We start from the raw sequence: 12205 nt of genomic DNA, 5'->3' as shown, positions 1-12205 counted from the left end.
CATATGATGTGTGTGCACTACTACAAAAAAACGAAACGGTTTACAGTCGACCACAACCAAAGCTACTGTGATTTACCACAGCGCACTGATTTTATACCATGATACATCACTAGTAAAAACATGTTATCATCACAGGTCACTCAAACTGTTTGTCATTGATTAACTTCATGTATGCCAGATGTCTGATCTGAGAACAGTTTGTGTTAGCGCACACACAGCAGTAACTTTGTTAATGTTACAATAGTCAATAGTTACAGTAACACAATCACCTGACTGTATCACGTTAACTCAATGAATAAAGACGACACTACTGATAGGGAGAGAGACTGTAAAAATGATACTTTCTTTTTCATTCCTTAATAAACTATAAATTATGCAACACTAAGATTAGGTGACACACCTATACTTCTTTTATAACACAACACCACACACACACACACACACACACTCGCGCGCGCATACACAGGCACGCACAGACACACAAAGAGACACGCGCACACAACTATCCTCAGGAACACTACCACACTGAACATTGACAGCAGTGTCGGGATCACCACGCCGAAGAACGTGTTGAGTTTCGGCGGCTGTTTAGCGGTGGAACGGCGGACGGTCGCCGGGCTCCGGTGCTCGAGCTCATCTCCTCCAGCGACGATGTCCCGGTGCTCGCCGGACTCGTGGACGCTGGCGGAGAGCCGATAATGCAGGAGCGGCGTCCGCTCAGCCATGATCGCCGTGATTGTCACTTTCCTCCGACTCGGGTCACATGACTCCTCGTGTTTACTGCGCCTAGAATCATGTGACGAGGACTGAGCTCAGCCAATCAGAGCGAGCCGTCTCTCATCGCTTTGTTGGTGATAGCGCTCTCTTTATGTACTTTGATACAATGAAATTGTGAAACTTGAAAATAAAACTTGAAAGTGAATGAATTCTTGTTTGATCACCACACTTCTTCCCGTTTGGAATTTTATTAAAGGACTGAAGAAACGGCATAAAAACGGAATATTATTCTGTATGTTACACGTTTCACAAACATTTGCTGTCCATCATTAGCAGGTCCCATACGGCAAAAAAATATAAAAATATATTTGAAATATATGCTAAATACATTTAGTATAAAGTAATGTTCCATTAAATATATTTTTGGAAATAAATTTAGTTTTAACCTTCATATATCAAAATATTCAAAATGTATTTTAAGGGAAAGCAAATAAATTTATAATTTTACAACCCAAAAATTATATATGCTTAATTCAAGTTAATTTAATAAAGTATAATATTAAATAAATAATTAAATTTATTTAATTTAAACTTTTTTAAAACCTTTTTTAAAAGTTTGCAGGTTCATAACAAAGTTTTTCTTCCAGTGTGGATTGAAATATGGAGGGCTAAATATATTTTTTATATTTTATTTTAATTTTATTTAGCCTACTTTTGAAATAAATTTCAAAATATACAAAAAATAGCCAAAAAATATATATTAGTGAAAAATATATTTTTCTAAACATATTCCAAAGTATATTTCAGCAAATATATATATATATATATATATATATATATATATATTTGTCCTTTTTTTGTATATTTTGAAATATATTTTTGCCGTATGCATATTATTCCATTGAGCATCTCATGGTGAAATAATTAAATGTTAAAGAGCACCTATTGTCCGATTCACAATTTTACATTTCCTTTGGTTTGTAAATGTGTGTTAGTTCATGTTAACAATATGCAAAAGGTACAAACCCCAAAGTAAACGATGATGCAAATTATTGTCTTTTTTCTTAGACTACAACAAACACACAGATTGTAGGCAACAGTTTACTTCCTGGGATTGGTGATGTAGTAAAGACAACATTATCATAATTCATCTTGCTTCGAATCACAGCCTGTAAATTAAATCCTGTTAGCATTGCATTGTGTGCGAATCTTTCAAACATGGTAAGGAGCGTCACATTTCCTGCTGACATCAGAGGTATTCAGACCAATCACAACGTACAGATTAGCTGGCCAATCAGAGACACAGAGCTTTTCAAATCCGTTCGTTTCAGAAAGAGAGTGAAATCTAGGGCTACATAAAAAAATGTAGAAAATAATGTGTTTTATTAACCATAAACAATGCAAACACATTGTATTAAACCAAATACACAAATTAAAGGCACAGTAAGTAGGATTTACCCCCATCTAGTGGTGAAATTGTATTTTGCATTCAAACGAAGTGCCTCGCCTGAATGAAAATGGGTTGTGGAAAGGCGTTTGTAGGCTAGTGCATTTTGTCCCTCTCTGCTATTATAGTTTATCAATATGGTGAAATGACATGGAAGCCTGCTTGGACTTACCCGTTCAATGTAAATAAAGAGAAGAAATTCTAAGCTTACAAAGAAAAGTCAGATCACTGGCAGAGGTCAGTTGACACCAACGAGAACATGTTTATGAATAAAGACATTGATTAATAAAACACTTAAAACCCTACTTACTGTCTCTTTAAAGTTTTTTTTAGCAATGACATAGGTGCTCTTTAAACGTTAGGCTTGATTGACTTCATGTAGCACTGAAAGAACTGACAGGTGGATGACATCAAAGTACCGCAAGAACATTTCGAGAAATCATACGGAGAAGTCTAATTTTGTCTCGCTCTCACAGTACTTTAACGTCATTCACCTGTCGGTTCTTTTGGCGCCGCGTGAAGTTGAACAAGCCTATTCTCACAGGTATTAATCACATGGATCACACATGTGAACCCTCATATATGTTAGGCCTACTAAAAGGATGAGATGAGGCACAAATGTCATGGTGGTGGCTCTACATACAGTAGTTACCCAAATATTGTAAGGTGTACTACATGCAGAGTTCAACTTATGGGTGCCATCTGAAAAACTTTATATTTTTAGTTACCTAAAAAGCAATCAATTTGAGCTTTTAAATCAGGCTTTTAAGAGTGCCTTTTATTATTGTTGTCAATAATTTCTTTATAATGGAAAGTCATAACAATATGATTTATTTTATTTTAGTTTTTAGTTTAGAGCTTTATTTTATCCCCTTGGGGCAATTAATTCAGACTTTCATGATGCTTCACATTTACAACACTTAGAACACACACATACAAAAAGAGTTCAATAAAAAAATTAATTAAATAAATCATCTAAATCAACTACATAAACACATTGCTTCCGGCACAAAAGTAAATTTGTACTGATTTGTGGAACATTTGATTGACCTTAAGCATTGCCCATCCACTTAAAATAATTTAAAGTGTGTGTACAGTCTCCTTTAATTTTATGTGCCATCCTCATCCCTTGCTGTTCGTAATAAAATATAACACCTGCACTCTAAAAACAAACAGTGCTAAATAGCACTAAAAGTGGTTCACTGGCTCATAATTATAGGGGAACCATTTTAAGTGCCATTTAGCACTTATGTAGTACCTGTGTAGTACCTGTGTAGAACCATATTGTGCGACACAGAACCATATCTGGTGCTATAGTGGTGTTATATCACCCCGGATGATTCTTCATAGGTGCTTTATAGGTGCTATATAGTACGAAGAATGGTTCCCCTATTACGAGCTTTAAGTGCTATTTAGCACCATTTTTTTTTAGAGTGAACATTACAATTTTTAAAAATATATTAACAATACATTGCAAACGATTTTTATTCTTTGTAGATAATAAAAAGCAAATAAAGGGAAAAGACAGAATACTTACCACCAGTGTTAGGGGTAACGCATTAAAGTAACGTGCATTACGTAATAATATTACTTTTTTGAAGTAAAAAGTAAAGTAACGCATTACTTTGTAAATGTACACATTAATATTTGAGTTACTTTTTTAAAAAAGTAATGCGAGTTACTTTTTAGTTTAATTAAATAGATGTTAAAAAACAATGCACTGCATTAAACTGAACATATTAAAGTAGAATTACGCACTCTATGCATGCGCCTGAGCGAGAACAGTTTGAGTCAGAAACTGAGATGGCAGGCCAGAGCTTGACATTTTTGCGATGGAAATACGTAATTTCTGAATGCGGAACCTCTCAGTCATAAAAAACACCTGCAAGGCCTGAAAGAGATAGAAAAAGAAAGAAAAAGTAACTCAAAAGTAACTTAAAAATAATGTTAGTATTACTTACCATGGAAAGTAAGTAACGCAATTAGTTACTTTTTGGGGAGTAACTTAATATTGTAATGCATTACTTTTAAAAGTAACTTTCCCCAACACTGCTTACCACAAATGAATTATAAAAAGTCCTGAGAATAACTCTCTGTACATTAAAAGGAATTTCGCTTCCTTGCACAAACAATCTTTGATAATTGCATTTGGATAAAACTTCAGCCTATCAATAATCATTTCTAAATAACCTGAGTGTCATTAATGTCCTCTCTTTGAGATGCAAGTGATTTCTTACTCAAATTGATGATCATCTCTTTCGTCTTTGACACATTCAAATCCAATTTCATTTTATTAAAATAAAATCATCCAAAACCGGACCACATTCCTAATCTGGATATTTGACCAAGTAACTATTTCTGTAAAACAGGAGAAAGTACACAGCCTTGTGCTTATCTGAGCATGTTAGCTGGGTTATTATTTTGATACTTTCAGGGGCGGTTTCCCGGACCAGGATTAACTTAATCCAGGACTAGGCCTTAGTTTAATTAGGAAATATAACTAGTTTTAACAAACATGCCTCACTAAAAAATTACCTATGTGCATTTTGAGGTAAAACAAAGGGCACTGATGTATTTTAAGATATGTAAGTGCACACTGTTTTCAGTTTGGAGAGCTCTTAAATGTGTTTAAATCTAGGACTAGTCTAATATCCCTGTCCGGGAAACCGCCCCTCAATGTAACAATAATGACACTGCATGTATCTTTAGTAAGTTGAAATGAACAGATACAATTGTAAGAATCTTGTTAGTCTGCTGGTGAACTTGTTAATACAGGTTTACCTACAATAAATTCACACTAAATGCCTTGAAGGGTAAAGGGCATTTTTACAAAGGGTTTTGTCTTAACTCGCTCTAATGAGATGAGATGAACAAATCCTCAAGTAATTCATTCATTCATTATTTTAAATGACAGATGTTATTTCTTTGTGTGTGCATTTGTGCTTTTTTTAACATCTGTCCTCTGATCAACAGGTTGCACGCACACACACACACAGACACACAAAATGCCGTATGCATGTACAAAGGTCTCTCTCTCTCTTTCTCTGTGTGTCTATTTTTGTCTCACATGTTTTTGTTTTTCAGTGATCTTCAGCTTTATATTTAATGACCTGCGGCACATGAATCAGCTACATTTTTTTCAGGAACGGAAATCTGCGTCATCTCTGTTTATCCAGCAAGAGGATTCTAGGATTTCAATGTGCGCTACAGTGGGATCTGACGGATCGGTCGGATGGATCTTTGAAGGGGGATTTATGGATGTAGTCATTGTAGTTACATTTGTGCTTTGTCTGCGCGTGTCAAAGACTACAGCAGGGAATTGACAAGACCTACAGTGCCTAAAATTAATAGCTCATTAACGTGAAGATTATGGTAGAATTAGTAATGGTTGTCTGAGTGATCATCACTACTAGTGCTTCTAGTTGACAGAAGAGCGTGAATCAGGTGTGCAGACTGAGATGATGTGCTCGTACCTGGAGTCAGGATGCAAGTACCTAGCAACCACCATGAACATCCTAAAAACTCTATAGCAATGTGCTGCTGTGATTAAAATTGAGTGTTAATCTTATAAATAATCTTTAACGTACAGGTGTGTGTGTTTGTCATGGTCAGTGTGATACAGTAAACTATGACACACGGACCTCATTTCTCCAATCTCACTGAGACTGTAAACACAGAAGATGAGAGTCACTCCTCCTCGTCCGTCTGTCCGCTGTGTCGTCGTAGTTTTGATGTTGCTCTGATGTTGCCCTGTTCTCACACGCTGTGCGGCCGCTGTTTAACCGGAGGGGCGCGGCTGGGTGGAGTCAGGGGTGTGTCTTCCGCCTCTCGTCCAATCTGTGCCGTTCTCTGTTCAAACTGTCGTCACAGCGTTGAGCTGCCGTGCTTTGAGTGGTCATCTGCATTGACCTGTCTGCCCTTTGACCCTACGGTGATCCTTGAGCCTAAAGTAAAGGTGGAGACATTTACTGGTAATTAGAGACTTACAAAGTTATACTAATGAATTATATTGCTGGAAATGCATTGCTTATATTAATGATCTGTGACTGTGGTAAAATCTCTGTAATGCATGGTGTCTCATTTCATGTTTAATAATCACTTACTGCTTACTGAATACCATTGCTCTCTATTTGTCCTTTAGATGGCAGTGTAGATCTTTCTGAAGAAGAAATGGAGAAATCTGTTTCAGGTAGGATTGTGTAAAAACTCTTTTTCTGCCCACTGTTTTTAAACAGACGTATGTGAAGAGTACGATACAGCAGTACTGTGATGGGCACCTGTCTGTAATTCTCAAATACTCCCAATCGATGATCTGAAAAACTTTAGTAGAAAAAAATCAAATGTAATTTTAAATACATTTTTCAGAAATGGCAAGAAATATTATTTTTTTGTATATTTTGTAATATATTTTAACTCTTTATCTCATTAATTAAGAGTAAACGCTTCCCTGCCAATGACGAGTTTTTACGGCAATCCATATTTCCACTATTATCCACCAGGGGGCGCTCTTACACAACTAATAAAACACTGAAGCATCCACTGATCCAAAAACCGTAAAAACACAGTATATGTTTTCGCTCTGTATCTGATCTCTAACAAAAGTCCTTCACAAAAATAAAATTATTACCTTCACAAAAAAATTTAATTTTTGAAGAAACCTACCTATATTTGAGAGGTGATAAAAAGAGAATAAATGCAGATAGGATGAAATGGATTTTTTTGAGGGGGGGGGGTTGGAAAAATTAATTTGATATGTTGTATGTTTATATTTATAGAATAATTTTTTGAAAGGCATTCAACTTTTGTGAAAATCACAAAAAATGTTAGCGCTGGCTGACAACCTTTTTAAAAAAATACTGTCGGGGAAAGAGTTAAAAATAAATATATTTTAAAGCAGTTATGTTTAAGCATTCATGTCTTATTATTAGAAAAATGTTGTATGTTACAAATCTGTAAACATAACGGGTTTGAAAAGATTAAAATTAAATAGATATTTTCAACTGCAAAAATACATTTTTATATTTTATACATACTTATACATTATAAACAAACTTTTATATTTTGTCCATGAAAATTATATTTTTGACATCTAGGTTGTAAAATTAGAAATGTATTTGTTGCCCCTCAAATAAATTTTGAAATATATGTTAATACATGAAGGTTAACTAAATATATTTTCAAATTAAAAAATATATTTAATTTTTTCTTTTTTCTTTTCTTTTGGATAGCCTCTTGAGATATACCATCTCATTTTCAAGAGGATCATTAATTAAGCTTTACTTTCTACAAAATGTATTTAGTGGGGCTGTCACGATTATGATATTTGGCTGACGGTTAATTGATTAATAAATTGTGACGGTTATGACGATTAATTGCCTGTTTATTGCATTGACATTTAATTCTTATAATTTTTTTGTTTATGAAATAATTTTCACAGATTGTTGTGATTATTTAAATCTTTTGCAAGGTTTATCTAGCAGTAAATATTTATACACATAACACATTTTTAAAAGCAATCTGATACAGTCTCGTTTATACAGGTGTTGCAGCTCCCCCTTGTGTTTTTTAGAGAGATGTGCAATCATTGCGGTGATCTGAGATTATCACAATGAGGTCAAACAATTGCGATGAGAGAAGATTATTTAATCATTGTGACAGCCCTAGTATATATTTAAAACATATTTTTGGCCAGAGAAATTTATTTATTTTTTGCTGTATCAAACTATTGTTGACTACGTTACAGTAATTACAGTATGTCCATTTATTATTATTTAGCATGTAATCAAACAAAATGCATTGACAGAAATAGCATTCCACCCAGTGTGGCCTGTTAAATTTTTTGCTAAACAAGTTGTTTAGTAAATCCATATTTACATTATTTACAAATATTTCCCTATTTATTGTGCACATTATACAGAACATACTACCTTGTTATATAAAAGTCTTTGTGTGTTTGTTTGTTTATGTTTGTGTGACCTCTGACCTCTCCAGGTCTGGTGTTTACCCTGGATTCCGCTTGTTCTGTCCCAAACCTTAACCTCTCAAACTCCTCCCTGACTTTGACCTTTAGTGGTCAAACACCTTCAGCTCGTGACCGTGATGCTTGTGAGTCTCGTGCTCTTCCTCAGGTGTGTGGAGGTGTATCTGTCTCCAGAGGACAGTATTATTGGGAGGTGGACGTCTGCAACAGCATCATCTACAGGATAGGTGAGAGAACAGCACATGTTTTACTTCAGGACATTTCAATGCTTAAATTTAATAATAATATGTCTATACTATTTGTTTATTGTTTGTTCTCAGGTGTGATTTCATCATTGGATAATCGTGGCTGGTGGCTGGAGAGACGTGGTTCTGTTTTCCATGCTGTGTTTGACGGACGTCGTGAGCTCCTCCCCTCCATACCTCCTCAGTTGAAAACAGTGGGTGTGTTTCTGAATGTGGGAGGGGCTTCTTTAACCTTCCACAATCCTGTCACTCAAGAGTTTTTGGCCGCGATCCCCTCACGCTTCACTGTTCCCCTCCGCCCTGCTCTTCAATTGGGCCAGGGAAAGCTGAAGCTCCGCCCCGGTTTGTCACCACCCAATCACGTCTTTCTCGGCCATAACTCTGCCTATAGAGGGCCAGGTGGGGCGGGAGCTGGACGCTGGAGGCGGGATGTGTCATTCGGGTCTGTGAAGGCGGTGATAGAGAAGTTTGAGGAGATTTCAGGAGGGTCGGACTCAGATTCGGGTCTGGTGTCTGGTTTCTGCTCCAGCTCAACACTCGGCTCACTGTCAGAACCCGTGGAGAACTCAAGCTGAGAAACGCCTCTGTAGAGAAAGATCAACATGAAGGCTGCATACATCATCAAGCTTGGTTTATTTAAAGGTGCAGTGTGTAAATTTTAGCGGCATCTAGTGGTAAGGTTGTGAATTGCAACCAACAGCGTAATCCACTGCTCACCCCTTGCTTTTGAAACACATAGAGAAGCTACGGTAGCTGCCACCGAACAAACATGTCATCGTTGGAGACAACAAAAAATTGTCTGTTAAGGGACAAAATGGCGACTTCCTTGTAAGGGGACCCTCTTTGTAAGTAGATAAAAACGTCTCATTCTAAGGTGATAAACACATAACGGTTCATTATGAAAGGTCTTTGTAAACCCCTGAAAATAAAGTTTTATATGTTATTTTGCATTTCTGTCAAGAGATCCTTCTAAAAATTACACACTGCACCTTTAAGTTACCTATTCACAAGTCATAAGCATATTACAACAATTAAGGATTAACTAAGAATAATTGTCAACTTTATAATTGTTAATATTCTGAAACGGCCATTCGGCAAAAAAATATATTTTCAAATATATTTTTAATATATTTCAAAATATACAAAAATTGCCAAAAATATATTATGAAATATATTTACAAAAATGTATTTTCCACCAGTATGTTTTTGGCCATTTTCGGTATATTTTGAGATTTATTTTAAAGTATTTATATTTACGTCACATTGGAATAAAAAATGTACTTTATAAAACAGTTTGTCCCAATCCTTGATTCTGATTGGTCAATAGGTGTGCTTTATTCACGATAAAACACTGCTATGACCGCTTCACCCAACGGTTCTATTTAATATCACTGCGCCCTTAGCAACACCCTTAGCAACACATAAACATATAATGAGACAAAGTCTGAGAACAGTTTGTTGTTTTTATTTAAGCTTTCATGTTGTTGTTCGCAGTCAGGGACTATTTTTTCTAGCGGAAGGAATGCCTTTTTTGATTTAACTTCATGAAAGTTGCACTAATATTTTTTTTACTTTAATATTGTGTGGTAACCGTTTTATAAAAGCAATAAGGTACTCGAGGCAAGTGCTGTATCGTGAATAAGTAACGGCTGAAGGGGTTGCAGGCACTCCGCTTCGCGTCGTGCCTAACAACGCCCTTCAGCCGTTACTTATTCACGATACAGCACAGCTTCTCGTATCTTATTGCTTACTTATAGAATTGTATATTTTATACATACTTTGCAAACTTTTAATTTTGGCCCGGAAAAATATATATATTTCTGGTAGCCTATGTGTTGTAAAATTAGAAATGTATTTGTTGCCCCTGAAATACATTTTAAAATCTGTGTTAATTTATATGAAAGTTAAAACTAAATATATTTTCAAAATGTAAAAAAATAATAATTAAGCTTTAGTTTTCTAAAAATTTTTTAGCATATATTTAAAACATATTCAAAATATACAAAAATGGCCGAAAAAATATATTTGCTGAAATATATTTTGGAATGTTTAAAAAAATTTCACCAATATATTTTTGGCAATTTTTTCTATATTTTGAAATATATCTTCAACAATAAATTTTTTTTAAAGCTTTTTAAATATATATTTAGCCCTCCATATATTTCAAACCAAGGACATTTGGTAAACATAACTGCTTTGAAAAGGTTAAAGTTAAATATATTTTAAATTTCAAAAATATACTTTATAAAATTAGCTTAGATTTAGCATATATTTTAAAAAAAATTGGGCCAAGAATACACTTTTGCCATATGGGTTGTAAAATAAGAAATAAATTTGCTTGCCCTTGAAATACATTTTGAAATATATGTTGATATGAAGGTAAAAACTAAATATACTTTCAAATTACTGTAGAAAATGTTGTTGTAGTGATGCAGCTGTTTTCCAGGAACTTACTGTAGATTTAAATGTATGTTATTTACCGACAACAGTTTGTTAAAGTTAAATGATCATTAAACATTAACATTAAGTCTTTATCTTTACAGAATAAAACTATAAAATAACAGCCTCATCAATCCTTTTCAGATTTTTTCCGTCAGATTTTGGTTCCCAGAATGCTTTGCATGAGGCTGGTATTTTTTTGGCATTTTTGCTTTTATTTTAACAGTAAATGAAGAGAGGACAGTATAGGGAGGAGAGAGGGGTATGGGATCGGCAAATGACCATGAGTCGGGAAATGAACTCGGGTCGCTGAAAGTGCAAAAGCACCACATGTCGGAGCGCTGCCCATACACCATCGGCTCTGACTATTGTAGTTTTATTCTGTAAAGATAAAGACTTGTTATTCTTTAATGATCATTTAATTTTGAACAAATTGTTGCCAGTATTTTAATCTACAGTAAGTTACTGGATAACAGCTGGCAATACTGTAATTTCTACAGATATTTTTAACAGTTTGTATTTAATTATGCTTTACTTAGCATATATTTAAAACATATTTTTTGCCAGAGAAATTTATTTTTTGTGTGTTTGTGTCTGTGTGTTTGTATTTCACACCAAGACCAAAAGAAAAAGAACGAGTCCTTTACATCAGGAGGATTTTACAAAAAGCAGGTTATGTTCTTACCTGGTTTAACTTAAACTTATTTATTTCTTAAAAATGCCTTTCTGGTACTCTGTCTCCTGTAAATATAGTAATGTGTAGTGTTTTCCAAAACCAATATTGGGCCTTTTACAGCTGGAAAGCCATTGTCTCATTATGTAACCTGTGAAATAAGTCTCAAAAGTTTGGTTTCAATCTTTGTCATGATCTTACTCAGTCAGTATTAAATATATCAGTGTTATATTTTCACAGAATGATCTTTACACTATATAAAATGAGTTTAAGCACAAACAATGAGTTTAGATGAGTTTTCACAGTCAGGCACTAGGTGGCGCTGCTCCATTAACATGTGCTGCAGATGGATAATGATGGTGAGGTTTTTTCAGTGTTTAGTTTAGATTAAGTTAAACGTCACCCCTGATGCATCTTAATAAAGACTTCGTGTGTTTGGGTTGTGTAACACCTGAATCCTGATCTTGTAAAGAGTTGATCTCTGATGATTTGCATGACTTCTGTATTTTTCTCTGACTGTGTCTTCACACACATCTGTTTGATGGAAGTTTATTTATGTGTTTTAAATAAAATATGATTTGGTACAGTGCATGTGTTACACAACTTCATGTGTGAAAATAAAACATAAATTCAGCGCATGGAAACTGTTTGTATCTTCCATATGCACATCACTGTAGTGTGTCAATAGCCTTGAGATGATTCTG

General features: G+C 34.8%; 2 protein-coding genes across 2 annotated transcripts in view; one reads left to right on the top strand and one right to left on the bottom strand.

Annotated features, from left to right (window-relative positions):
- LOC141361425 (solute carrier family 12 member 9-like) overlaps positions 1-791 on the bottom strand; it is a 44850-nt gene extending 44059 nt beyond the window's left edge. The window contains exon 1 of the mRNA XM_073862651.1: positions 505-791. Coding sequence (XP_073718752.1) covers positions 505-725 — 221 coding nt within the window. The 5' untranslated portion in view covers positions 726-791. The remainder of the gene's footprint in view (positions 1-504) is intronic.
- Positions 792-5203: 4412 nt separating this feature from the next.
- On the top strand, positions 5204-9154 carry LOC141361468 (ret finger protein-like 4A-like protein 1). The gene is made up of 4 exons (XM_073862836.1): positions 5204-6135; positions 6306-6353; positions 8156-8371; positions 8465-9154. Exons 1-4 carry the CDS (start codon positions 5793-5795, stop codon positions 8962-8964), a joined length of 1107 nt encoding a protein of 368 aa, XP_073718937.1. The 5' UTR covers positions 5204-5792; the 3' UTR covers positions 8965-9154.
- The last annotated feature ends 3051 nt before the right edge of the window (positions 9155-12205 follow it).

Source organism: Misgurnus anguillicaudatus, chromosome 24 (assembly GCF_027580225.2).
Source record: "Misgurnus anguillicaudatus chromosome 24, ASM2758022v2, whole genome shotgun sequence".
Taxonomy (NCBI): Eukaryota; Metazoa; Chordata; class Actinopteri; order Cypriniformes; family Cobitidae; genus Misgurnus; species Misgurnus anguillicaudatus.
Note: the sequence above shows the minus strand (reverse complement) of the source record. Positions and strands in the feature narration are given on the sequence as shown.

What these genes read in the sequence shown, in the direction of transcription:
- LOC141361468 (XM_073862836.1), top strand. Translation starts at nt 5,793, where the DNA reads ATGACACACGGACCTCATTTCTCCAATCTCACTGAGACTGTAAACACA. An exon ending in AAAGGTGGAGACATTTACTG is followed by an intron (nt 6,136 to 6,305) that starts GTAATTAGAGAC and finishes TTTGTCCTTTAG; the next exon opens with ATGGCAGTGTAGATCTTTCT. An exon ending in CAGCATCATCTACAGGATAG is followed by an intron (nt 8,372 to 8,464) that starts GTGAGAGAACAG and finishes GTTTGTTCTCAG; the next exon opens with GTGTGATTTCATCATTGGAT.